This window comes from Dryobates pubescens, unplaced genomic scaffold (assembly GCF_014839835.1).
Source record: "Dryobates pubescens isolate bDryPub1 unplaced genomic scaffold, bDryPub1.pri scaffold_75_arrow_ctg1, whole genome shotgun sequence".
NCBI lineage: Eukaryota > Metazoa > Chordata > Aves > Piciformes > Picidae > Dryobates > Dryobates pubescens.
Genome location: NW_026530794.1, coordinates 91,503 through 118,190, shown reverse-complemented (window position 1 = coordinate 118,190; position 26,688 = coordinate 91,503). Strand labels below are relative to the sequence as shown.

The window sequence follows — 26,688 nt, the reverse complement described above, 5'->3', positions numbered from 1 at the left end:
CTGTGCCCCCCTGGGTGCCCCTGTGCCCTGCCAGCCCCCCCTGTGCCCCCTTTTGGGTGCCCTGTTACCCCCCTGGGTGCCCCTGGGCCACCCCCAGCTCCCCCTGTACCCCCCTGGGTGCCCCTATGCCCCCTTTTGGGTGCCCCTGTGCCACCCCCAGCTCCCCCTGTGCCCCCCTGGGTGCCCCTGTGCCCCCTTTTGGGTGCCCCTGGGCCACCCCCAGCTGCCCCTGTGCCCCCATTTGGGTGCCCCTGTGCCCCCCTGGGTGCCCCTGTGCCACCCCCAGCTCCCCCTGTGCCCCCCTGGGTGCCCCTGTGCCCCCATTTGGGTGCCCCTGTGCCACCCCCAGCTCCCCCTGTGCCCCCCTGGGTGCCCCTGGGCCACCCCCAGCTGCCCCTGTGCCCCCCTGGGTGCCCCTGTGCCCTGCCAGCCCCCCCTGTGCCCCCTTTTGGGTGCCCTGTTACCCCCCTGGGTGCCCCTGTGCCCCCTTTTGGGTGCCCCTGTGCCACCCCCAGCTCCCCCTGTACCCCCCTGGGTGCCCCTGTGCCACCCCCAGCTCCCCCTGTGCCCCCCCGGGTGCCCCTGGGCCCCCCTAGCTCCCCCCTGTGCCACCCTTCATTGCCCCTGTGCCCCCCTTTGCTGCCCCTGTGCCACCCCCAGCTGCCCCTGTGCCCCCCCTGGGTGCCCCTGTACCCCTCCTGTACCCCTCCTGTACCCCCCCTGTGCCCCCCCTGTGCCCCCCCTGTACCCCTCCTGTGCCCCCCCGTGCCCCCCTAGCTCCCCCCTGTGCCCCCCCAGCTCCCCCCCTGTACCCCCCCCGTGCCCTCCCCGTGCCCCCCCCCGGTGTGGGTGCCGGGTGCCAGCCCCTGGGGGGCGCTGTGCCCGCAGGGAGCCTCTGCCCTCTTCGACATGATCGAATACTACGAGGCTGCCACACACCTCAACATCTCCTGCAACAGGCACATGGGCACCAGGGGCTGGCAGGCTGCTGCCCACATGATGAGGAAGGTGGGCACCAGGGTGGGCACAGGGTGGGCACCAGGGGCTGGCAGGCTGCTGCCCACATGATGAGGAAGGTGGGCACCAGGGTGGGCACCAGGGTGGGCACTGGGATGGGCACCAGGATGGGCACCAGAGATGGGCACCAGAGATGGGTACCGGAGATGGGTACCGGAGATGGGCACAGGGGCACCAGGGGATGGGGACCAGGATGGGCACCAGGGGCTGGCAGGCTGCTGCACACATGATGAGGAAGGTGGGCACCAGGGTGGGCACCAGGGTGGGCACAGGGATGGGCACCAGGATGGGCACAGGGGCAGCAGGGGATGGGGACCAGGGGCTGGCAGGCTGCTGCCCACATGATGAGGAAGGTGGGCACAGGGTGGGCACAGGGATGGGCACCAGGGATGGGCACCAGAGATGGGCACCAGAGATGGGCACCAGAGATGGGCACAGGGGCACCAGGGGATGGGCACCAGGATGGGCACCAGGGGCTGGCAGGCTGCTGCCCACATGATGAGGAAGGTGGGCACCAGGGTGGGCACTGGGATGGGCACTGGGATGGGCACCAGGATGGGCACCAGAGATGGGCACCAGAGATGGGCACAGGGGCACCAGGGGATGGGGACCAGGGTGGGCACCAGGGGCTGGCAGGCTGCTGCCCACATGATGAGGAAGGTGGGCACCAGGGTGGGCACAGGGTGGGCACCAGGGGCTGGCAGGCTGCTGCCCACATGATGAGGAAGGTGGGCACCTGGGTGGGCACAGGGTGGGCACCAGGGGCTGGCAGGCTGCTGCCCACATGATGAGGAAGGTGGGCACCAGGGTGGGCACTGGGATGGGCACCAGGATGGGCACCAGAGATGGGCACCAGAGATGGGCACAGGGGCACCAGGGGATGGGGACCAGGATGGGCACCAGGGGCTGGCAGGCTGCTGCCCACATGATGAGGAAGGTGGGCACAGGGTGGGCACAGGGATGGGCACCAGGGGCTGGCAGGCTGCTGCCCACATGATGAGGAAGGTGGGCACCAGGGTGGGCACAGGGATGGGCACAGGGATGGGCACCAGGGGTGGGCACCAGAGATGGGCACCAGAGATGGGCACAGGGGCACCAGGGGATGGGGACCAGGATGGGCACCAGGGGCTGGCAGGCTGCTGCCCACATGATGAGGAAGGTGGGCACCAGGGTGGGCACAGGGTGGGCACCAGGGGCTGGCAGGCTGCTGCCCACATGATGAGGAAGGTGGGCACCAGGGTGGGCACAGGGTGGGCACCAGGGGCTGGCAGGCTGCTGCCCACATGATGAGGAAGGTGGGCACCAGGGTGGGCACCAGGGTGGGCACTGGGATGGGCACCAGGATGGGCACCAGAGATGGGCACCAGAGATGGGTACCGGAGATGGGTACCGGAGATGGGCACAGGGGCACCAGGGGATGGGGACCAGGATGGGCACCAGGGGCTGGCAGGCTGCTGCACACATGATGAGGAAGGTGGGCACCAGGGTGGGCACCAGGGTGGGCACAGGGATGGGCACCAGGATGGGCACAGGGGCAGCAGGGGATGGGCACCAGGGGCTGGCAGGCTGCTGCCCACATGATGAGGAAGGTGGGCACAGGGTGGGCACAGGGATGGGCACCAGGGATGGGCACCAGAGATGGGCACCAGAGATGGGTACCGGAGATGGGCACAGGGGCACCAGGGGATGGGGACCAGGATGGGCACCAGGGGCTGGCAGGCTGCTGCCCACATGATGAGGAAGGTGGGCACCAGGGTGGGCACAGGGTGGGCACCAGGATGGGCACCAGGATGGGCACCAGAGATGGGCACCAGAGATGGGCACAGGGGCACCAGGGGATGGGGACCAGGATGGGCACCAGGGGCTGGCAGGCTGCTGCCCACATGATGAGGAAGGTGGGCACCAGGGTGGGCACAGGGTGGGCACCAGGGGCTGGCAGGCTGCTGCCCACATGATGAGGAAGGTGGGCACCAGGGTGGGCACAGGGTGGGCACCAGGGGCTGGCAGGCTGCTGCCCACATGATGAGGAAGGTGGGCACCAGGGTGGGCACTGGGATGGGCACCAGGATGGGCACCAGAGATGGGCACCAGAGATGGGCACAGGGGCACCAGGGGATGGGGACCAGGATGGGCACCAGGGGCTGGCAGGCTGCTGCCCACATGATGAGGAAGGTGGGCACAGGGTGGGCACAGGGATGGGCACCAGGGGCTGGCAGGCTGCTGCCCACATGATGAGGAAGGTGGGCACCAGGGTGGGCACAGGGATGGGCACAGGGATGGGCACCAGGGGTGGGCACCAGAGATGGGCACCAGAGATGGGCACAGGGGCACCAGGGGATGGGGACCAGGATGGGCACCAGGGGCTGGCAGGCTGCTGCCCACATGATGAGGAAGGTGGGCACCAGGGTGGGCACAGGGTGGGCACCAGGGGCTGGCAGGCTGCTGCCCACATGATGAGGAAGGTGGGCACCAGGGGGGGCACCAGAGTGGGCACAGGGTGGGCACCGGGATGGGCACCAGAGATGGGTACCGGAGATGGGCACAGGGGCAGCAGGGGATGGGCACCAGGATGGGCACCAGGGGCTGGCAGGCTGCTGCCCACATGATGAGGAAGGTGGGCACAGGGTGGGCACAGGGTGGGCACCAGGATGGGCACCAGGATGGGCACCAGAGATGGGCACCAGGGGTGGGAGCAGGGGAACAGGATGGGCACCAGGGGCTGGCAGGCTGCTGCACACATGATGAGGAAGGTGGGCACAGGGTGGGCACCAGAGTGGGCACAGGGATGGGCACCAGAGATGGGCACCAGAGATGGGTACCGGAGATGGGCACAGGGGCAGCAGGGGATGGGCACCAGGATGGGCACCAGGGGCTGGCAGGCTGCTGCCCACATGATGAGGAAGGTGGGCACAGGGTGGGCACAGGGATGGGCACCAGGGTGGGCACAGGGATGGGCACCAGGGTGGGCACAGGGATGGGCACAGGGGCACCAGGGGATGGGCACCAGGGGTGGGAGCAGGGGAACAGGATGGGCACCGGAGATGGGCACAGGAGCAGCAGGGGATGGGCACCAGGATGGGCACCAGGGGCTGGCAGGCTGCTGCCCACATGATGAGGAAGGTGGGCACAGGGTGGGCACAGGGTGGGCACTAGGGTGGGCACTGGGATGGGTACCAGGGGATGAGCACAGGGGATGGGCACCAGGGTGGGCACCAGGGGCTGGGCACCAGGGGTGGGCAGAGGGGTGGGCACCATGGGGGAGGCTCAGCAGCTGCCTTGGCTACTCCTTGGGTGGGCACCGGGTGGGCACTGGGTGGGCACTGGGTGGGCTCAGGAGCCTGGGTGGGCACTGGGTGGGCACTGGGTGGGCTCAGGAGCCTGGGTGGGCACTGGGTGGGCACTGGGTGGGCTCAGGAGCCTGGGTGGGCACCGGGTGGGCACTGGGAGGGCTCAGGGGCCTGGGTGGGCACTGGGTGGGCACTGGGTGGGCTCAGGAGCCTGGGTGGGCACCGGGTGGGCACCGGGTGGGCACCCCGGAGGTGCCGCTGCCAGCCTGGCGCCCCGGGGGGGGGGGTGGGGGTGGGGGGCCTGGTGCCCCTGGGTGTGGGTGTTGGGGGGGCTGTGGGGGCTGTGCCCAGGCTGATGCCCACCCCCCGTGGTGCCCCCCTGGCAGACCAGCTGCCTGCAGCACCTGGATGCCCGCTGCACCCCGCTGCTGGAGCCCTCCGCGCCCTTCGTCGCCCGCGCCCTGCGCAGCAGCAGCAGCCTGGCAGTGCTGCACCTGGAGAGTGCCAACCTCTCAGGGCGCCCCCTCATGCTGCTGGGTGAGCCCTGGCACCCCCTGGCATCCCCCTGCCTGCCCCTGGCACCCCTGCCCCTGCCAGCCCTGCCCCTGGCAGTGCTGCACCTGGAGAGTGCCAACCTCTCAGGGCGCCCCCTCATGCTGCTGGGTGAGCCCTGGCACCCCCCTGGCACCCCCTGGCATCCCCCTGCCACCCCTGCCCCTGCCACCCCTGCCCCTGGCAGTGCTGCACCTGGAGAGTGCCAACCTCTCAGGGCGCCCCCTCATGCTGCTGGGTGAGCCCTGGCACCTCCCCTGGCACCCCCTGGCATCCCCCTGCCAGCCCCTGCCATCCCCTGCCATCCCCCTGCCACCCCTGCCCCTGCCAGCCCTGCCCCTGGCAGTGCTGCACCTGGAGAGTGCCAACCTCTCAGGGCACCCCCTCATGCTGCTGGGTGAGCCCTGGCACCTCCCCTGGCACCCCCTGCCAGCCCTGCCCCTGCCAGTCCAGCCCCTGGCATCCCCCTGCCTGCCCCTGGCACCCCCTGCCACCCCTGCCCCTGGCACCCCCTGCCCCTGCCAGCCCTGCCCCTGGCAGTGCTGCACCTGGAGAGTGCCAACCTCTCAGGGCGCCCCCTCATGCTGCTGGGTGAGCCCTGGCACCCCCCTGGCACCCCCTGGCACCCCCTGGCATCCCCCTGCCACCCCTGCCCCTGCCACCCCTGCCCCTGCCAGCCCTGCCCCTGGCAGTGCTGCACCTGGAGAGTGCCAACCTCTCAGGGCACCCCCTCATGCTGCTGGGTGAGCCCTGGCACCCCCTGGCATCCCCCTGGCATCCCCTGGCATCCCCTGGCATCCCCCTGCCAGCCCCTGCCAGCCCCCTGCCAGCCCCTGGCATCCCCTGGCACCCCCTGCCACCCCTGCCCCTGGCACCCCCTGCCCCTGCCAGCCCTGCCCCTGGCAGTGCTGCACCTGGAGAGTGCCAACCTCTCAGGGCGCCCCCTCATGCTGCTGGGTGAGCCCTGGCACCTCCCCTGGCACCCCCTGCCAGCCCCCTGCCAGCCCCTGGCATCCCCTGGCATCCCCCTGCCACCCCTGACCCTGCCAGCCCTGCCTCTGTCATCCCCTGCCCCTGGCACCCCCTGGCATCCCCCTGCCAGCCCCTGGCACCCTCCTGCCACCCCTGCCCCTGGCATCCCCCTGCCAGCCCCTGGCATCCCCTGCCCCTGGCACCCCTGCCCCTGGCAGCCCTGCCCCTGGCAGTGCTGCACCTGGAGAGTGCCAACCTCTCAGGGCACCCCCTCATGCTGCTGGGTGAGCCCTGGCACCTCCCCTGGCACCCCCTGGCATCCCCTGGCACCCCCCTGCCAGCCTGCTGCCCCCCCCCCCCCCCCCCCCCAGCTCTCTGAGGCTGCAGACCAAGGGCAGTGCCCAGGCCAGGCTGGCTCTGCCCCCTTGGGTGCCAACCTCCTACCCCCTGGGTGCCAACCTCCTACTCCATAGGGTAGCTGTGCCCCTCCCTGCCACCCTCCTACACCCTGGGTGCCAACCTCCTACCCCCCAGATGCCAACCTGGTACCCCCCAGGCTGGCTGTGCCCCCTCAGTGCCAACCTCCTACCCCCCTAGGTGCCAACCTCCAACCTCCTAGGTGCAACCTGGTACCCCCTGGGTGCCAACCTCCTACCCCCCAGGCCAGCTGTGCCCCTCCCTGCCAACCTCCTACGCCCTGGGTGCCAACCTCCTACCCCCCAGAGCTCTCTGGCCCTGCAGAGTTAGGGCAGTGCCAAGGCCGATGCCAGGCTGGCTGTGCCCAGGCTGAGACGCTCAGGGGTGCCCCCCACCCCGTGCCAGCCTGGCTGGGTGGCAGTGCCCAGCCTGTGGGTGCTGGGTGGGAGGGCTGGGTGCTGTGGGTGCCAGCTCAGAGCCCTGGGCACAGCTGGCAGCAGCTTTCATTGGCAGCAATTGAGAGCTGCTGGGCAGGGCCGGGGCTGGCACCGGGCAGCGCACCTGGCCCTGGCACCAGGCTGGCACCAAGGGCACAGAGGGGGCAGGGGAGGGCACAGAGGGTGCCAGGAGGGTGCCAGGGGGTGGAGGGTGCCAGGGGGCTGAGGGTCCAAGGGGAGTCTCAGGAGGGTGCCAGGGGGTGGAGGGTCTCAGGAAGGTGCCAGGAAGGTGCCAGGGGGTGGAGGGTCCCAGGAGGGTGCCAGGAAGGTGCCAGGGGGTGGAGGGTCCCAGGAGGGTGCCAGGAAGGTGCCAGGGGGTGGAGGGTCTCAGGAGGGTGCCAGGGGGGTGAGGGTCTCAGGAGGGTGCCAGGAAGGTGCCAGGGGGTGGAGGGTCTCAGGAGGGTGCCAGGAGGGTGCCAGGGGGTGGAGGGTCTCAGGAGGGTGCCAGGAAGGTGCCAGGGGGTGGAGGGTCTCAGGAGGGTGCCAGGGGGTGGAGGGTCTCAGGAAGGTGCCAGGGGGTGGAGGGTCTCAGGAGGGTGCCAGGGTGGTGAGGGTCTCAGGAGGGTGCCAGGGGGGTGAGGGTCTCAGGAGGGTGCCAAGGTGGTGAGGGTCTCAGGAGGGTGCCAGGGGGGTGAGGGTCTCAGGAGGGTGCCAGGAGGGTGCCAGGGGGTGGAGGGTCTCAGGAAGGTGCCAGGAGGGTGCCAGGGGGTGGAGGGTCTCAGGAGGGTGCCAGGAGGGTGCCAGGGGGTGGAGGGTCTCAGGAAGGTGCCAGGAAGGTGCCAGGGGGTGGAGGGTCTCAGGAGGATCTCAGGAGGGTGCCAGGGGGTGGAGGGTCTCAGGAAGGTGCCAGGAAGGTGCCAGGGGGGTGAGGGTCTCAGGAGGGTGCCAGGGGGCTGAGGGTCTCAGGAGGATCTCAGGAGGGTGAGGGTCTCAGGAGGGTGCCAGGAGGGTGCCAGGGTGGTGAGGGTCTCAGGAGGGTGCCAGGGGGCTGAGGGTCTCAGGAGGATCTCAGGAGGGTGCCAGGGTGGTGAGGGTCTCAGGAGGGTGCCAGGGGGTGGAGGGTCTCAGGAGGGTGCCAGGAAGGTGCCAGGGGGTGGAGGGTCTCAGGAAGGTGCCAGGGGGTGGAGGGTCCCAGGAGGGTGCCAGGGTGGTGAGGGTCTCAGGAGGGTGCCAGGGGGGTGAGGGTCTCAGGAGGGTGCCAGGGGGGTGAGGGTCTCAGGAGGGTGCCAGGAGGGTGCCAGGGGGTGGAGGGTCTCAGGAAGGTGCCAGGAAGGTGCCAGGGGGTGGAGGGTCTCAGGAGGGTGCCAGGGTGGTGAGGGTCTCAGGAGGGTGCCAGGGGGGTGAGGGTCTCAGGAGGGTGCCAGGAGGGTGCCAGGGGGTGGAGGGTCCCAGGAGGGTGCCAGGAGGGTGCCAGGGGGTGGAGGGTCTCAGGAAGGTGCCAGGAGGGTGCCAGGGGGTGGAGGGTCTCAGGAGGGTGCCAGGAGGGTGCCAGGGGGTGGAGGGTCTCAGGAGGGTGCCAGGGGGGTGAGGGTCTCAGGAGGGTGCCAGGAGGGTGCCAGGGGGTGGAGGGTCTCAGGAGGGTGCCAGGGGGTGGAGGGTCTCAGGAGGGTGCCAGGAGGGTGCCAGGGGGTGGAGGGTCCCAGGAGGGTGCCAGGAAGGTGCCAGGGGGTGGAGGGTCTCAGGAGGGTGCCAGGGGGGTGAGGGTCTCAGGAGGGTGCCAGGGGGCTGAGGGTCTCAGGAGGGTGCCAGGGGGCTGAGGGTCTCAGGAGGATCTCAGGAGGGTGCCAGGGGGTGGAGGGTCTCAGGAAGGTGCCAGGGGGCTGAGGGTCTCAGGAGGATCTCAGGAGGGTGCCAGGGGGGTGAGGGTCTCAGGAGGGTGCCAGGGGGGTGAGGGTCTCAGGAGGGTGCCAGGAAGGTGCCAGGGTGGTGAGGGTCTCAGGAGGGTGCCAGGGGGGTGAGGGTCTCAGGAGGGTGCCAGGAAGGTGCCAGGGGGGTGAGGGTCTCAGGAGGGTGCCAGGGGGGTGAGGGTCCAAGGGAGGTCTCAGGAAGGTCTTGGGGCCGAGGGTGCCAGGAGGATCTCAGGAGGGTGCCAGGGGGCTGAGGGTCTCAGGAGAGTCTCAGGAGGGTCTGAGGAGGGTGCCAGGGGCCCGAGGGTGCCAGCTGGGGGCGCTGTGCCCGCCCTGTGCCCGCAGCCACGGCGCTGAAGCTGAACCTGACGCTCCGGGAGCTCTACCTGGCCGACAACAAACTCAACGCCCTGCAGGACGCCGCCCAGCTGGGCACCCTGCTCAAGTTCAACTCCTCCCTGGCCATCCTCGACCTCAGGAACAACCACATCCTGGACTCTGGTGAGGGATCCACCCCTGGGATCCACCCCTGGGATCCACCCCCCCCGGGGATCCACCACCCTCCAGCCCGGGGATCCAGCCCTGCGGCTCCGGGCGGGGAAAGCGGCAGAGAGGAGCGGAGGGGAAGGGAGGGGAGAGGGGAAGGGGCTCAGGAGGGGCTCAGGAGGAGGAGAGGCTCAGGGGGGTCCCAGGAGGGGCTCAGGAGGTTGAGGGTCCCAGGAGGGGCTCAGAAGGAGGAGAGGCTCAGGGGGGTCCCAGGAGGGGCTCAGGAGGTTGAGGGTCCCAGGACGGTCCCAGGAAGGGCTCAGAAGGGGCTCAGGAGGGTCCCAGGAAGGGCTCAGAAGGGGCTCAGGAGGGTCCCAGGAAGGGCTCAGAAGGAGGAGAGGCTCAGGGGGGTCCCAGGAGGGGCTCAGGAGGTTGAGGGTCCCAGGAGGGTCCTAGGAGGGGCTCAGAAGGAGGAGAGGCTCAGGAGGGTCCCAGGAGGGGCTCAGGAGGTTGAGGGTCCCAGGAGGGTCCCAGGAAGGGCTCAGGAGGGTCCCAGGAGGGTCCCAGGAGGGGCTCAGAAGGAGGAGAGGCTCAGGGGGGTCCCAGGAAGGGCTCAGAAGGTTGAGGGTCCCAGGAGGGTCCCAGGAGGGGCTTGGAAGGGGCTCAGGAGGGTCCCAGGAGGGGCTCAGAAGGAGGAGAGGCTCAGGAGGGTCCCAGGAGGGGCTCAGAAGGAGGAGAGGCTCAGGGGGGTCCCAGGAGGGGCTCAGGAGGTTGAGGGTCCCAGGAGGGTCCCAGGAGGGGCTTGGAAGGGGCTCAGGAGGGTCCCAGGAGGGGCTCAGGAGGTTGAGGGTCCCAGGAGGGTCCCAGGAAGGGCTCAGAAGGAGGAGAGGCTCAGGGGGGTCCCAGGAGGGGCTCAGGAGGTTGAGGGTCCCAGGAGGGTCCCAGGAGGGGCTCAGAAGGAGGAGAGGCTCAGGGGGGTCCCAGGAGGGGCTCAGAAGGGGCTCAGGAGGGTCCCAGGAAGGGCTCAGAAGGAGGAGAGGCTCAGGGGGGTCCCAGGAGGGGCTCAGGAGGTTGAGGGTCCCAGGAGGGTCCCAGGAAGGGCTCAGAAGGGGCTCAGGAGGGTCCCAGGAGGGGCTCAGGAGGTTGAGGGTCCCAGGAGGGTCCCAGGAGGGGCTCAGAAGGAGGAGAGGCTCAGGAGGGTCCCAGGAGGGGCTCAGGAGGTTGAGGGTCCCAGGAGGGTCCCAGGAAGGGCTCAGAAGGGGCTCAGGAGGGTCCCAGGAGGGGCTCAGAAGGAGGAGAGGCTCAGGAGGGTCCCAGGAGGGGCTCAGGAGGTTGAGGGTCCCAGGAGGGTCCCAGGAGGGGCTCAGGAGGGTCCCAGGAGGGTCCCAGGAGGGGCTCAGAAGGAGGAGAGGCTCAGGGGGGTCCCAGGAGGGGCTTGGAAGGGGCTCAGGAGGGTCTCAGAATGGTCACAGCAGGGTCCCAGGAGGGGCTCAGAAGGCTCTCAAGAGGGTCTCAGGAGGTTGAGGATCTCAGGAGGGTCTCAGGAGGCTTCAATCCCCCCTGGGTGCCCCCCTGGGTGCCCCCCTGGGTGCCCAGCCGAGCTCTGCCCCCAGCCAAGCCAGCCCACGGGGAGGGCCGAGCAGGCCTGGAGGCACTGCCAGCCCCAGGGGCTGCTGCCTCAGGGGCTGCTGCCAGGCCCTGGGGCTGGCTGGCAGCTGGCAGTGCCCTGGCAGTGCCCAGGCAGTGCCCAGGCAGGGGGCTGAGCCCTGCTGCCTCCCAGGCCTGGCCTACATCTGCGAAGGGCTGAAGGAGCAGCGCAGAGGCCTGGTGACCTTGGTGCTGTGGAACAACCAACTGAGCCACACTGGCATGGCCTACCTGGGCATGACCCTGGTGAGTAGGACACCCCCCAGGTGCCAGCTGAGCCAGGTTGGCACAAAGGGTGGCAGAGGAGGAGCCTTGACCCCCCCCCTCGCCCCCCGCCAGGGGCTGGGTGGTGCTTGGAGGAGCAGCCAAGGGGTTGGGTGGGGCAGGGCCGGGCACAGGTTGGCATGGGGCCAGGGGATGGCGTGGGAGGGAGCTCTGGAGGGCACCTGAGGGCGGTGGCAGAGGAGGAGCTGCGCCCTGGCACCTCCTGGGGGTGTCCTTGGAGGGGCAGCCAGGAGCTGAGCAACTTGTGGCAGCTGCCTCCAGATGCTCTCTGTGGACCGAGCCTGGGGGGGTGGAGGTTGAGGTTGGGGTTGGGTTGGGTTGGGTTGGGTTGGGTTGAGTTGGGGTTGGGTTGGGTTGAGTTGGGTTGGGTTGGGTTGGGTTGAGTTGGGGTTGAGTTGGGGTTGAGTTGGGTTGGGTTGGGTTGGGTTGAGTTGGGTTGGGTTGGGTTGGGGTTGGGTTGGGTTGGGGTTGAGTTGGGTTGGGTTGGGTTGGGGTTGGGTTGAGTTGGGTTGGGTTGAGTTGAGTTGGGTTGGGTTGGGTTGGGTTGGGGTTGGGTTGGGTTGGGTTGGGGTTGGGTTGGGTTGGGGTTGGGTTGGGTTGGGTTAAGGTTGGGTTGGGTTGGGGTTGGGTTGGGTTGGGTTGGGGTTGAGTTGGGTTGGGTTGGGGTTCAGTTGGGTTGGGTTGGGTTGGGTTGGGTTGGGTTAAGGTTGGGTTGGGTTGGGTTGGGTTAAGGTTGGGTTGGGGTTGGGTTGGGTTGGGTTTGGGTTGGGTTGGGTTGGGTTGGGTTGAGTTGGGTTGGGTTGGGTTAAGGTTGGGTTGAGTTGGGGTTGGGTTGGGTTGGGTTGGGTTGGGGTTGGGTTGGGTTGGGTTGGGGTTGGGTTGGGTTGGGTTGGGTTGGGTTGGGGTTGGGTTGGGTTGGGTTGGGTTGGGTTGGGTTGGGTTGGGGTTGAGTTGGGTTGGGTTGGGTTGAGTTGGGTTGGGTTGGGTTGGGTTGGGGTTGGGGTTGGGTTGGGTTGGGTTGGGTTGGGAGCTCCTTGCTCCAGCTGCCTGCAGCTGCCCTGTGCCTGCCTCAGCCTCACACCCAGAGCCTGGAGACTCTCAACCTGGGCCACAACCCCCTGGGCAACGAGGGAGTGCGGAACCTCAAGCCAGGCCTGATCGGGAACCGCTCCGTGCTGCGCCTCGGCCTGGCTGCCACCAAGCTCACCTGCGAAGGTGGGTGGCACCCAGCACCCAGCCCGGCCCTGGCAGGCCCCTGGCACCCAGCCCTGCCCTGGCGGGCCCCTGGCACCCAGCCCTGCCCTGCCTGGCACCTAGCACCCAGCCCTGCCCTGCCTGGCACCTAGCACCCAGCCCACCCCTGCCAACCCCTGGCCTGGCTTCAGCCAGGAGCTCTGAAGGTCTTCCCAGAGCTTCCTGGGCTCTAGAGCAGGAGGGGGCTTGGGGAGGGGGCTTGGGGAGGGGGCTTGGGGAGGGGGCTGCAGGGGGCCTGGGGAGGTCTCTTGGTGGCCCTCGAGGAGTTGCCTTGGTCACAACCTCCTCCAAGCCCTCCTTGGCCCCTGGGGACGACGTTCTGGGTGCCCCCCTGCTGGTTCTAGGTGCCCCTTTGATAGTTCCTCCATGGGCTAGGTGACATTCAGGGGTTCTAGGTGCCCCTTTGATGCTCTCCTTGCCGTTCTAGGTACCCCTAGCTTGGCTCTAGGTGCCCCTAGCTTGGCTCTAGGTGCCCCTTCAGTGTCTCCCTGCCACTCTAGGTGCCCTTAAGTTGGTTCTAGGTGCCCCTTCAGTGTGTCCCTGCCACTCTAGGTGCCCCTAGCTTGGCTCTAGGTGCCCCTAGCTTGGCTCTAGGTGCCCCTTCAGTGTCTCCCTGCCACTCTAGGTGCCCCTAGCTTGGCTCTAGGTACCCCTAGCTTGGCTCTAGGTGCCCCTTCAGTGTGTCCCTGCCACTCTAGGTGCCCCTAGCTTGGTTCTAGGTGCCCCTAGCTTGGCTCTAGGTGCCCCTTCAGTGTGTCCCTGCCACTCTAGGTGCCCCTAGCTTGGCTCTAGGTGCCCCTTCAGTGTGTCCCTGCCACTCTAGGTGCCCTTAGGTTGGTTCTAGGTGCCCCTAGCTTGGCTCTAGGTGCCCCTTCAGTGTGTCCCTGCCACTCTAGGTGCCCCTAGCTTGGCTCTAGGTGCCCCCTCGGTGTCTCCCTGCCACTCTAGGTACCCCTAGCTTGGCTCTAGGTGCCCCTTCAGTGTCTCCCTGCCACTCTAGGTACCCCTAGCTTGGCTCTAGGTGCCCCTTCAGTGTCTCCCTGCCACTCTAGGTGCCCTTAAGTTGGTTCTAGGTACCCCTAGCTTGGCTCTAGGTGCCCCTTCGGTGTGTCCCTGCCACTCTAGGTGCCCCTAGCTTGGCTCTAGGTGCCCCTTCAGTGTGTCCCTGCCACTCTAGGTGCCCCTAGCTTGGCTCTAGGTGCCCCCTCAGTGTCTCCCTGCCACTCTAGGTGCCCCTAGCTTGGTTCTAGGTGCCCCTAGCTTGGCTCTAGGTGCCCCCTCAGTGTCTCCCTGCCACTCTAGGTGCCCCTAGCTTGGTTCTAGGTGCCCCTAGCTTGGTTCTAGGTGCCCCTTCAGTGTCTCCCTGCCACTCTAGGTGCCCCTAGCTTGGCTCTAGGTGCCCCTAGCTTGGTTCTAGGTGCCCCTTCAGTGTGTCCCTGCCACTCTAGGTGCCCCTAGCTTGGCTCTAGGTGCCCCTTCAGTGTCTCCCTGCCACTCTAGGTGCCCTTAGGTTGGTTCTAGGTGCCCCTAGCTTGGCTCTAGGTGCCCCTTCAGTGTCTCCCTGCCACTCTAGGTGCCCCTAGCTTGGCTCTAGGTGCCCCTTCAGTGTGTCCCTGCCACTCTAGGTGCCCCTAGCTTGGTTCTAGGTGCCCCTAGCTTGGCTCTAGGTGCCCCCTCGGTGTCTCCCTGCCACTCTAGGTACCCCTAGCTTGGCTCTAGGTGCCCCTTCAGTGTGTCCCTGCCACTCTAGGTGCCCCTAGCTTGGCTCTAGGTGCCCCTAGCTTGGCTCTAGGTGCCCCTTCAGTGTGTCCCTGCCACTCTAGGTGCCCCTAGCTTGGTTCTAGGTGCCCCTAGTTTGGCTCTAGGTGCCCCTTCAGTGTGTCCCTGCCACTCTAGGTGCCCCTAGCTTGGTTCTAGGTGCCCCTAGCTTGGCTCTAGGTGCCCCTTCAGTGTGTCCCTGCCACTCTAGGTGCCCCTAGCTTGGCTCTAGGTGCCCCTTCAGTGTGTCCCTGCCACTCTAGGTGCCCCTAGCTTGGTTCTAGGTGCCCCCTTGGTGTCTCCCTGCCACTCTAGATGCCCCCAGCTTGGTTCTAGGTGCCCCTAGCTTGGTTCTAGGTGCCCCTAGCTTGGCTCTAGGTGCCCCCTCAGTGTCTCCCTGCCACTCTAGGTGCCCCTAGCTTGGTTCTAAGTGCCCCTAGCTTGGTTCTAGGTGCCCCTAGCTTGGTTCTAGGTGCCCCCTTGGTGTCTCCCTGCCACTCTAGGTGCCCTTAGCTTGGTTCTAGGTGCCCCTAGCTTGGCTCTAGTTGCCCCCTCGGTGTCTCCCTGCCACTCTAGGTGCCCCCAGCTTGGTTCTAGGTGCCCCTAGCTTGGTTCTAGGTGCCCCTAGCTTGGCTCTAGTTGCCCCCTCGGTGTCTCCCTGCCACTCTAGGTGCCCCCAGCTTGGTTCTAGGTGCCCCCAGCTTGGTTCTAGGTGCCCCTAGCTTGGTTCTAGGTGCCCCTAGCTTGGTTCTAGGTGCCCCCTCGGTGTCTCCCTGCCACTCTAGATGCCCCCAGCTTGGTTCTAGGTGCCCCTAGCTTGGTTCTAGGTGCCCCCTTGGTGTCTCCCTGCCACTCTAGATGCCCCTAGCTTGGTTCTAGGTGCCCCTAGCTTGGTTCTAGGTGCCCCTAGCTTGGCTCTAGGTGCCCCCTCGGTGTCTCCCTGCCACTCTAGGTGCCCCCAGCTTGGTTCTAGATGCCCCCAGCTTGGTTCTAGGTGCCCCTAGCTTGGTTCTAGGTGCCCCCTCGGTGTCTCCCTGCCACTCTAGGTGCCCTTAGGTTGGTTCTAGGTGCCCCTAGCTTGGCTCTAGGTGCCCCTTCAGTGTGTCCCTGCCACTCTAGGTGCCCCTAGCTTGGCTCTAGGTGCCCCTTCAGTGTCTCCCTGCCACTCTAGGTGCCCTTAGGTTGGTTCTAGGTGCCCCTAGCTTGGCTCTAGGTGCCCCTTCAGTGTGTCCCTGCCACTCTAGGTGCCCCTAGCTTGGTTCTAGGTGCCCCTAGCTTGGCTCTAGGTGCCCCTTCAGTGTGTCCCTGCCACTCTAGGTGCCCCTAGCTTGGCTCTAGGTGCCCCTTCAGTGTGTCCCTGCCACTCTAGGTGCCCCTAGCTTGGCTCTAGGTGCCCCCTCAGTGTCTCCCTGCCACTCTAGGTGCCCCTAGCTTTGCTCTAGGTGCCCCTTCAGTGTGTCCCTGCCACTCTAGGTGCCCCTAGCTTGGTTCTAGGTACTCCTAGCTTGGCTCTAGGTACCCCTTCAGTGTGTCCCTGCCACTCTAGGTGCCCCTAGCTTGGCTCTAGGTGCCCCTTCAGTGTCTCCCTGCCACTCTAGGTGCCCTTAAGTTGGTTCTAGGTACCCCTAGTTTGGCTCTAGGTGCCCCTTCAGTGTGTCCCTGCCACTCTAGGTGCCCCTAGCTTGGTTCTAAGTGCCCCTAGCTTGGTTCTAGGTGCCCCCTCGGTGTCTCCCTGCCACTCTAGATGCCCCCAGCTTGGTTCTAGGTGCCCCTAGCTTGGTTCTAGGTGCCCCCTCGGTGTCTCCCTGCCACTCTAGGTGCCCCCAGCTTGGTTCTAGGTGCCCCTAGCTTGGTTCCAGGTGCCCCTTTGCCGGCTCCCCGACGTTCCAGGCGCCCCTTTGCCGGTTCCAGGCGCCCCTTCGGCATCTCCTCTGCTGCCACCCGGGGGGGGGGCGGGGCGGGGCGGGGCGGGGCGGGGCGGGGGCGCCCCCGGGAGGCCGCTGCAGCCTGCTGCCTGCAGGGGCCGTGGCCGTGGCCGAGTTCATCGCCGAGAGCCCGCGGCTGCTGCGCCTCGACCTGCGGGAGAACGAGATCAAGACCGGAGGCCTCATGGCCTTGTCCCTGGCCCTCAAGGTCAACCACTCCCTGCTGCGCCTCGACCTGGACCGCGAGCCCAAGAAGGAGGCGGTAGGTGCCCCGCCCCGGGGGGCTCCCTGCCACGGCTCCTGGGGGGTTCTAGGTGCCCCTATGGGGCTTCTAGGGCCCCCCTTGGCTGGTCCAGCTGCCCCTTGGCCGGTTCCAGCTGCCCCTTGGTTGGTTCTAGGTGCTCCTTGCCATTCTAGGTGCCCCTTAGCCTGTTCCAGCTGCCCCTTGGCCTGTTGCAGGTGCCCCTTAGCCTGTTCTAGGTCCCCCTTGGCCGGTTCCAGCTGCCCCTTGGCCGGTTCCAGCTGCCCCTGGGCCGGTTCCAGCTGCCCCTTGGCTGGTTCCAGCTGCCCCTTGGCCAGTTCCAGGTGCCCCTTAGCCGGTTCCAGCTGCCCCTTGGCCGGTTCCAGCTGCCCCTGGGCCGGTTCCAGCTGCCCCTTGGCCGGTTCCAGCTGCCCCTTGGCCGTTTCCAGGTGCCCCTTGGCCGGTTCCAGCTGCCCCTTAGCCGGTTCCAGCTGCCCCTTGGCCGGTTCCAGCTGCCCCTTGGCCGGTTCCAGCTGCCCCTTTGGTGGTTCTAGGTGCCCCTTGGCCGGTTCCAGCTGCCCCTGGGCCGGTTCCAGGTGCCCCTTTGGTGGTTCTAGGTGCTCCTTGCCATTCTAGGTGCCCCTTGGCCTGTTCCAGCTGCCCCTTAGCCGGTTCCAGCTGCCCCTTGGCCGGTTCCAGCTGCCCCTGGGCCGGTTCCAGCTGCCCCTTGGCTGGTTCCAGCTGCCCCTTAGCTGGTTCCAGCTGCCCCTTTGGTGGTTCTAGGTGCCCCTTGGCCGGTTCCAGCTGCCCCTTGGCCAGTTCCAGCTGCCCCTTAGCCGGTTCCAGCTGCCCCTTGGCCGGTTCCAGCTGCCCCTGGGCCGGTTCCAGGTGCCCCTTTGGTGGTTCTAGGTGCTCCTTGCCATTCTAGGTGCCCCTTGGCCTGTTCCAGCTGCCCCTTAGCCGGTTCCAGCTGCCCCTTGGCCGGTTCCAGCTGCCCCTTGGCCGGTTCCAGCTGCCCCTGGGCCGGTTCCAGCTGCCCCTTGGCCGGTTCCAGGTGCCCCTGGGCCGGTTCCAGGTGCCCCTGGGCCGGTTCCAGCTGCCCCTGGGCCGGTTCCAGGTGCCCCTTTGGTGGTTCTAGGTGCTCCTTGCCATTCTAGGTGCCCCTTGGCCGGTTCCAGCTGCCCCTTGGCCGGTTCCAGCTGCCCCTGGGCCGGTTCCAGCTGCCCCTGGGCCGGTTCCAGGTGCCCCTTTGGTGGTTCTAGGTGCTCCTTGCCATTCTAGGTGCCCCTTAGCCGGTTCCAGCTGCCCCTTAGCCGGTTCCAGCTGCCCCTTAGCCGGTTCCAGCTGCCCCGGGCCGGTTCCAGGTGCCCCTGGGCCGGTTCCAGCTGCCCCTTAGCCGGTTCCAGCTGCCCCTTGGCCGGTTCCAGCTGCCCCTTGGCCGGTTCCAGGTCCCCCTTGGCCTGTTCTAGGTCCCCCTTGGCCGGTTCCAGCTGCCCCTGGGCCGGTTCCAGCTGCCCCTTGGCCGGTTCCAGCTGCCCCTGGGCCGGTTCCAGCTGCCCCTTGGCCGGTTCCAGCTGCCCCTTTGGTGGTTCTAGGTGCTCCTTGCCATTCTAGGTGCCCCTTGGCCGGTTCCAGGTCCCCCTTGGCCGGTTCCAGCTGCCCCTTGGTTGGTTCTAGGTGCTCCTTGCCATTCTAGGTGCCCCTTAGCCTGTTCTAGGTCCCCCTGGGCCGGTTCCAGCTGCCCCTGGGCCGGTTCCAGCTGCCCCTGGGCCGGTTCCAGCTGCCCCTGGGCCTCCCCCTGCAGGTGAAGAGCTTCCTGGAGACCCAGAGGGCTCTGCTGGCCGAGATCCAGAACGGCTGCAAGAGGAACTTCGTCCTGGCCAGGGAGAGGGAGGAGCAGCAGCAGCTGCAGCCTTCGGCCTCCCTGCCCGAGGAGGGCAGCACAGAGCCCCTGGAGGAGGCCCTGGCGGGGCACAGCCAGGCTGGCAGTGCCAGCCCTGCCCAGGAGGAGGAGGAGGGAGGAGAGGAAGGGCAGGAGCTGCCCCCTGGGCCTGGGCAGAGCAGGCAGGCAGCGGAGGGCAGCGGCGGAGGAGGCCTCACAGACTGCAGCTCCGAGCCAGAGGAGGAGCCAGGCCCTGGGCTGGGCACAGAGGACCTGGGCAGGGCCTTGCAGCGCCCCCCAGGTGCCCCCCAGGAGCTGCCACCCCCCCTGCAGGAGCCTCAGCCGGGGGCTGGGGGTGGCAGCCCTGCCCTCTCCCCCTCCCCTTCCTCCTCCTCCTCCTCCTCCTCCTCCCCCACCCAGAGGAGGATTTCAGTCTCCAGCCCTGGCAGAGGCCACAAAGTCTTCCTGGTGACCAGAGTGGAGCCCCTGCCCGAGGCTGGCACCCAGCCTGGCACCCAGCCTGGCATTGAGCCTGGCCCCCAGCCTGGCCCCCAGCCTGGCCCCCAGCCTGGCACCCAGCCTGGCACCCAGCCTGGCATTGAGCCTGGCCCCCAGCCTGACCCCCAGCCTGGCATCCAGCCTGGCATTGAGCCTGACCCCCAGCCTGACCCCCAGCCTGGCACCCAGCCTGGCCCCCAGCCTGGCATTGACCCTGGCCCCCAGCCTGACCCCCAGCCTGGCCCCCAGCCTGGCATTGACCCTGGCCCCCAGCCTGACCCCCAGCCTGGCCCCCAGCCTGGCATTGACCCTGGCCCCCAGCCTGACCCCCAGCCTGACCCCCAGCCTGGCCCCCAGCCTGACCCCCAGCCTGGCACCCAGCCTGACCCCCACCCTGGCACCCAGCCTGGCACCCATCCTGCCCCCCAGGCCGCCCCCCCCGCCGCCCCCTCCCCCGGCAGGGGCAGCCAGGGCCAACGGAGAGCTGCCTGGGGAGGGGGCCCCGGGCCCGGGGGGGGCCCCAGGCCGCCCCTGGCACCCCCAGGGGGCACCCCCCGGGGGCTGTGCCAGCCTGGCCCCGGCCTCTGCCCTCCCCAACGGCCTCAGGACGGAGCTTGCCCAGAGGGCACTGCCCCAGCTGCCCCCCGGGGGGGAGGGCAAAGCAGGGAGCTGCGGCACAGAGCACGGTGAGACCCCCGGGGGGGACCCCTGGGACCCCTCCCCATGGCCCCTCAGACCCCTGGGACCCTTGAGACCCCTGAGACCCCCGGGGGGGACCCCTGGGACCCCTCCCCATGGCCCCTCAGACCCCTGAGACCCCTGAGACCCCCGGGGGGGACCCCTGGGACCACCCCCACGGACCCCTGGGACCCCTGAGACCCCCGGGGAGGAGCCCTGGGACCCCTCCCCATGGCCCCTCAGACCCCTGAGACCCCCGGGGGGGACCCTTGGGACCCCTCCTCATGGCCCCTCAGACCCCTGGGACCCCCCCCCACGGCCCCTGAGACCCCCGGGGGGGACCCCTGGGACCACCCCCATGGCCCCTCAGACCCCTGAGACCCCCGGGGAGGAGCCCTGAGATCACCCCCATGGCCCCCTGAGACCCCCTGAGACCCCTGGGACCTCTCCCCACAGCCCCCTGAGACCCCCGGGGGGGAGCCCTGAGACCCCCCCAAAGACCCCCCCGAGATCCCCCAAGACCCTCCTGAGATCCAGAGACCCCTCCAGGGTCCCCAGCCCCTCCCAGCTGCTCCCTGCCTGGGTCCTTGCAGTGGGTCCTTGGGGGGGGATCCTGGGGGATCCTGGGGGGGATCCCGGGGGGGATCCTGGGGGATCCTGGGGGGGATCCCGGGGGGGATCCAGCCGGTGCAGGGGATCCTGCAGGGCCCAGCTGGAGGTTCTGTGCCTTGCAGAGCTGAGCTGCCCCCAGCAGGAGCAGGAGCTGGAGGAGCTGCTGCTGGAAGCCAGCCAGGAGGCAGGGCAGGAGCTGCTGGGAGCCCCAGGTGGGGAGGGGGAGGGCAGGGGAGGGGAGGGGGAAGGGAGGGGAAGGGGAAGAGAAGGGGGAGGGAGAGGAGGGAAGAGGAAGAGGGAGGGAAGGGGAGGGGAACGGAAAGGGGAAGGAAGGGGAAGGGAGAGGAGAGGAAGGGGAGGGGAAGAGGAAGGGGGAGGGAAGAGGACGGGGAGGGGGGGGGGAGAGGAAGGGGGAGGGAAGAGGAAGGGGAGGGGGAGGAGAAGGGGAGGGGAAGGGAAGGGGAGGGAAGGGAGGAGGGGGAGAAGGGGAAGGGACCCATGGGACCCTTCCTGGGTTGGTTTCCATTGCTGCTCCTCCTGCAGGGCCTTGGAGCTGCTGAGCGCCGCAGAGGAGCTCCTGGGCTGCCCTTGGCCTCTTCCTCCTCCCCCTCCCCTCCCCTCCCCTCCCCCTCCCCTCCTCTCTCCCTCCCCTCCCCCCAGGCCCTCTCCCCAGCTCCCCAGCCCAGGGCCCAGGGGCAGCAGATGGGCACCACCCAGCTGGGCACCAGGGAGGAGGTGGCACAAGGCCAGAGGGCACCAGGGGAAGCTGGCACAGAGCATCTGGCACCAGGGTGAAGCTGGCACAGAGCCTCTGGCACCAGGGTGAAGCTGGCACAGAGCCTCTGGCACCAGGGTGAAGCTGGCACAGAGCCTGTGGCACCAGGGTGAAGCTGGCACAGAGCATCTGGCACCAGGGTGAAGCTGGCACAGAGCATCTGGCACCAGGCTGAAGCTGGCACAGAGCCTCTGGCACCAAAGTGAAGCTGGCACAGAGCCTTTGGCACCAGGGTGAAGCTGGCACAGAGCCTGTGGCACTACACTGAAGCTGGCACAGAGCCTCTGGCACCAAAGTGAAGCTGGCACAGAGCCTCTGGTACTACACTGCAGCTGGCACAGAGCCTTTGGCACTACACTGAAGCTGGCACAGAGCCTCTGGCACCAGGGTGAAGCTGGCACAGAGCCTCTGGCACTACACTGAAGCTGGCACAGAGCCTCTGGCACCAGGGTGAAGCTGGCACAGAGCCTCTGGCACCAGGGTGAAGCTGGCACAGAGCCTCTGGCACTACACTGAAGCTGGCACAGAGCCTGTGGCACCAGGGTGAAGCTGGCACAGAGCATCTGGTACTACACTGAAGCTGGCACAGAGCCTTTGGCACCAGGGTGAAGCTGGCACAGAGCCTCTGGCACCGGGGTGAAGCTGGCACAGAGCCTCTGGTACTACACTGCAGCTGGCACAGAGCCTTTGGCACCAGGGTGAAGCTGGCACAGAGCCTGTGGCACCAGGGTGAAGCTGGCACAGAGCCTCTGGTACTACACTGAAGCTGGCACAGAGCCTTTGGCACCAGGGTGAAGCTGGCACAGAGCCTCTGGCACTACACTGAAGCTGGCACAGGGCCTTTGGCACCAGGATGAAGCTGGCACAGAGCCTCTGGCACTACACTGAAGCTGGCACAGAGCCTCTGGCACCAGGATGAAGCTGCCACAGAGCCTTTGGCACCAGGGTGAAGCTGGCACAGAGCCTTTGGCACTACACTGATGCTGGCACAGAGCCTTTGGCACCACACCAGTGGCACCAGGGCACTGATGACACTAATCCAGTGGCACCAGGCTGAGGCTGGCACCAAACTGAGGGTGCTGAGGGTGGTATCAGGGTGTGGGTGGCACCAGGTGGAGGCTGGCACCAGGTTGGGGCTGGCACCAAGGTGCTGATGACACTAAGGCAGTGGCACCAGGCTGAGGGTGGCACCAGGGTGTGGGTGGCACTGGGTGGAGCCTGGCACCAGGCCAGGGCTGGCACCACAGCTGTGCCACCCTGCAGGGCCTGAGGTGGTGAGCGAGGAGGAGGAGGCTGAAGGCTGCACCCCAGGGCTTGGGGAGCCCCTGGGGACCAAGGCTGCAGCCCCAGCAGGGGGCAGGGCTGGGGATTGATTGATTGAGTGATTGATTGAGTGAGTGAGTGATTGATTGAGTGAGTGATTGAGTGAGTGATTGAGTGATTGAGTGAGTGATTGAGTGAGTGAGTGATTGAGTGAGTGATTGATTGATTGAGTGAGTGATTGATTGAGTGATTGAGTGAGTGATTGAGTGAGTGAGTGAGTGATTGAGTGAGTGATTGATTGAGTGATTGAGTGAGTGATTGAGTGAGTGAGTGAGTGATTGAGTGAGTGATTGATTGAGTGAGTGAGTGATTGATTGAGTGAGTGAGTGAGTGATTGAGTGAGTGATTGATTGATTGAGTGAGTGATTGATTGATTGAGTGAGTGAGTGAGTGAGTGAGTGAGTGAGTGATTGAGTGAGTGATTGATTGAGTGAGTGAGTGAGTGATTGATTGAGTGAGTGATTGAGTGAGTGAGTGATTGATTGAGTGAGTGATTGATTGATTGAGTGAGTGAGTGATTGATTGATTGAGTGAGTGATTGATTGAGTGAGTGAGTGAGTGAGTGAGTGATTGAGTGAGTGATTGAGTGAGTGAGTGAGTGATTGAGTGAGTGATTGATTGAGTGATTGAGTGAGTGAGTGAGTGATTGAGTGAGTGAGTGATTGAGTGAGTGATTGATTGATTGAGTGAGTGATTGATTGAGTGAGTGAGTGAGTGAGTGAGTGATTGAGTGAGTGATTGATTGAGTGAGTGATTGATTGAGTGAGTGAGTGAGTGATTGAGTGAGTGATTGATTGATTGAGTGAGTGATTGAGTGATTGAGTGAGTGAGTGAGTGAGTGAGTGATTGAGTGAGTGATTGATTGAGTGAGTGAGTGAGTGATTGATTGAGTGAGTGATTGAGTGAGTGAGTGATTGATTGAGTGAGTGATTGATTGATTGAGTGAGTGAGTGATTGATTGATTGAGTGAGTGATTGATTGAGTGAGTGAGTGAGTGAGTGAGTGATTGATTGAGTGATTGAGTGAGTGATTGATTGATTGAGTGAGTGAGTGAGTGATTGATTGAGTGATTGTGTGATTGAATGATTGAGTGAGTGATTGAGAGAGTGATTGATTGAGTGAGTGACTGATTGGTTGAGTGAGTAATTGATTAATGGAGGGGTCCCAGGGCTGGCACAGAGGTCCCAGGGTTGGTACAGAGTTGGTGCTGGGGTTGGCATAGAGGTCCCAGGGCTGGCACAGAGGGATGCCAGGGTTGGCCTAGGGAGGTCAGGGCTGGCACAGAGGTCCCAGGGCTGGCACAGAGGTGGTGCCAGGCCCTGCCATGGGCATCCCCCTGGCTCTGGCACCCTCCCCCCTCCCCCTCCCCCCCCTCCAGCTCAGCCCTGCCGCGGGGGGGGGGGAGGGGGAGGGGCTGGGGGGGGGGGGGGGGGGGGGCGGTGCCCCAAGCTCCCCGGTGCCAGCCTCGGGGGTGCCCTCTGTGCCCCTCCCCCTCTCTCTCCCCATCCCCCTCCCCCCAGGGGGCTTTCGTCTCAGGGAGGGGCCGGGGGGGGCGGGGCCGGGGGGGCGGGGCCGGGGGCGGGGTCGCTTCTCTTAAGTGCAATAAAAACCAATCAGGGAAAGGGGGAGGGGGAGGGGGGGGGGGGGGGGGCTTGGGGGGGGGGGGTGGGGGAGGGGGAGGGGTCCCGCGGAGGGGGGGTCCCGGGGGGGGGCTCTGCCGCGGGAGGGTTTTTTTTGGAGGTTTTTTTTTTGGTTTGTTTTTTTTTTTTTTTTTCTCTTTTGCTTTTTTTTTTTTTTTTTTTTTTTTTTCTTTCTATTAAAAGGCTGCAAAAAAAAAAAAAAAAAAAATAACCACAACAACAACAACTGGCAGAGACCCGCGCGAGGCTGGCACCGCCCCCGGCCACGGGGGGGCACCAGGGCGGGCACGGGGGGGCACAGGGAGGTGCCAGGGTGGGCACAAGGGTGGCACAGGGGTGCCAGGGTAGGCACAAGGAGGGCAGAGAGGTGCCAGGGTGGGCACAGAGATAGGCACAGGGGTGTCAGGGTGGGCACAAGGGGGGCACAGGGGTGCCAGGGTGGGCACGGGGGGGCACAGGGAGGTGCCAGGGTGGGCACAAGGGGGGCACAGGGGTGCCAGGGGGGGCACAAGGGGGGGCAGAGAGGTGCCAGGGTGGGCACGGGGGGGCACAGGGAGGTGCCAGGGGGGGCACAGGGGTGCCAGGGTGGGCACAAGGGGGGCAGAGAGGTGCCAGGGTAGGCACAAGGAGGGCAGAGAGGTACCAGGGTGGGCACAAGGAGGGCAGAGAGGTGCCAGGGTGGGCACAGAGATAGGCACAGGGGTGCCAGGGTATGCACAAGGAGGGCAGAGAGGTGCCAGGGTGGGCACAAGGAGGGCAGAGAGGTACCAGGGTGGGCACAAGGGGGGCAGAGAGGTGCCAGGGTGGGCACAGAGATAGGCACAGGGGTGCCAGGGTAGGCACAAGGAGGGCAGAGAGGTGCCAGGGTGGGCACAAGGAGGGCAGAGAGGTGCCAGGGTGGGCACAAGGGTGGCACAGGGGTGCCAGGGTGGGCACCAGGGTAGGCAGGTGCCAGGGTAGGCACAAGGGGGGCAGAGAGGTGCCAGGGTGGGCACAAGGGGGGCAGAGAGGTGCCAGGGTGGGCACAAGGGGGGCACAGGGGTGTCAGGGTGGGCACAAGGGGGGCAGAGAGGTGCCAGGGTGGGCACCAGGGTAGGCAGGTGCCAGGGTAGGCACAAGGAGGGCAGAGAGGTGCCAGGGTGGGCACAAGGGTGGCACAGGGGTGCCAGGGTGGGCACCAGGGTAGGCAGGTGCCAGGGTAGGCACAAGGGGGGCAGAGAGGTGCCAGGGTGGGCACAAGGGGGGCAGAGAGGTGCCAGGGTGGGCACAAGGGGGGCACAGGGGTGTCAGGGTGGGCACAAGGGGGGCAGAGAGGTACCAGGGTGGGCACAAGGGGGGCAGAGAGGTGCCAGGGTGGGCACAGAGATAGGCACAGGGGTGCCAGGGTAGGCACAAGGAGGGCAGAGAGGTGCCAGGGTGGGCACAAGGAGGGCAGAGAGGTGCCAGGGTGGGCACAAGGGTGGCACAGGGGTGCCAGGGTGGGCACCAGGGTAGGCAGGTGCCAGGGTAGGCACAAGGGGGGCAGAGAGGTGCCAGGGTGGGCACAAGGGGGGCAGAGAGGTGCCAGGGTGGGCACAAGGGGGGCACAGGGGTGTCAGGGTGGGCACAAGGGGGGCAGAGAGGTGCCAGGGTGGGCACCAGGGTAGGCAGGTGCCAGGGTAGGCACAAGGAGGGCAGAGAGGTGCCAAGTGGGCACAAGGGTAGCACAGGGGTGCCAGGGTAGGCACAAGGAGGGCAGAGAGGTGCCAGGGTGGGCACAGGGGTGCCAGGGTGGGCACCAGGGTAGGCAGGTGCCAGGGTAGGCACAAGGAGGGCAGAGAGGTGCCAAGTGGGCACAAGGGTGGCACAGGGGTGCCAGGGTAGGCACAAGGAGGGCAGAGAGGTGCCAGGGTGGGCACAAGGAGGGCACAGGGGTGTCAGGGTGGGCACAAGGAGGGCAGAGAGGTGCCAGGGTGGGCACAGAGATAGGCACAGGGGTGTCAGGGTGGGCACAAGGGGGGCAGAGAGGTGCCAGGGTGGGCACAAGGGGGGCAGAGAGGCGCCAGGGTGGGCACAAGGGGGGCAGAGAGGTGCCAGGGTAGGCACAAGGAGGGCAGAGAGGTGCCAGGTGGGCACAAGGGTGGGCACAGGGGTGGCACAAAGGTGCCAGGGTGGGCACCAGGGTAGGCAGAGAGGTGCCAGGGTGGGCACAAGGGGGGCACAGGGGTGCCAGGGTGGGCACCAGGGTAGGCAGGTGCCAGGGTAGGCACAAGGAGGGCAGAGAGGTGCCAAGTGGGCACAAGGGTGGCACAGGGGTGCCAGGGTGGGCACAAGGGGGGCAGAGAGGTGCCAGGGTGGGCACAGAGATAGGCACAGGGGTGTCAGGGTGGGCACAAGGGGGGCACAGGGGTGCCAGGGTGGGCACAGGGGTGCCAGGGCGGGCAGAGGGGTGGCACAGGGGTGCCAGGGCGGGCACAGGGGGGGCACAGGGGTGCCAGGGCGGGCAGAGGGGTGGCACAGGGGTGCCAGGGTGGGCACAGGGGTGCCAGGGCGGGCAGAGGGGGGGCACAGGGGTGCCAGGGCGGGCACAGGGGGGGCACAGGGGTGCCAGGGCGGGCAGAGGACCCTGGGGACCCCCCCCGGGAGGTGATTGCCCTCCCCCTGCCCCTCCCCCCCGGAAGCCAAGGCGCAGGAGGCTCAGAGGGAGCTTTGGGATTGGTTTATTTGGGGGGGGGGAGACCCCCCCCGAGCCCCCCCCGACCCCCCCCCCGGCCCCCCCGGGGCTGCTCCCCGCTCAGGGTCACCTCAGGCCCCTCCCCCCCCCGCCCCCCACCTTGGCACTCCCTTGGCACAGGAATCGGGTGCCAGAGGTGGCAGCGTGGTGCCAGGGCTGGCAGAGGGTGGTGGCAGTGCTGGCAAGGAGTGGTGCCAAGGCTGGCATGGAGGCGCCAGGGCTGGCAGCACAGGTGCCAGGGTTGGCATAGACTGGCCAGGAGTGGCAGAGAGGTGCCAGGGCTGCCATAGAAGCGCCAGGATTGGCAGAAGGTGGTGCCAAGGCTGGCATAGAGGTGCCAGGGCCGGCAGAATGGAGTGCCACGGCTGGCATAGAAGCGCCA

The 26,688-nt window shown here is 67.0% G+C and overlaps 1 protein-coding gene across 1 annotated transcript; it reads left to right on the top strand.

Annotated features, from left to right (window-relative positions):
- Positions 1 to 888: 888 nt before the first annotated feature.
- On the top strand, positions 889 to 26,556 carry PPP1R37 (protein phosphatase 1 regulatory subunit 37; the record flags this gene model as incomplete). Its single annotated transcript, XM_054179526.1, has 10 exons — positions 889 to 1,008; positions 4,691 to 4,841; positions 8,935 to 9,090; positions 10,856 to 10,968; positions 12,081 to 12,222; positions 16,040 to 16,206; positions 17,990 to 18,166; positions 18,464 to 18,566; positions 19,978 to 20,053; positions 26,427 to 26,556. Coding segments are annotated over 10 exons (1,335 nt in total), but the record flags the coding sequence as incomplete, so codon positions are not given.
- Between the last annotated feature and the right edge of the window lie 132 nt (positions 26,557 to 26,688).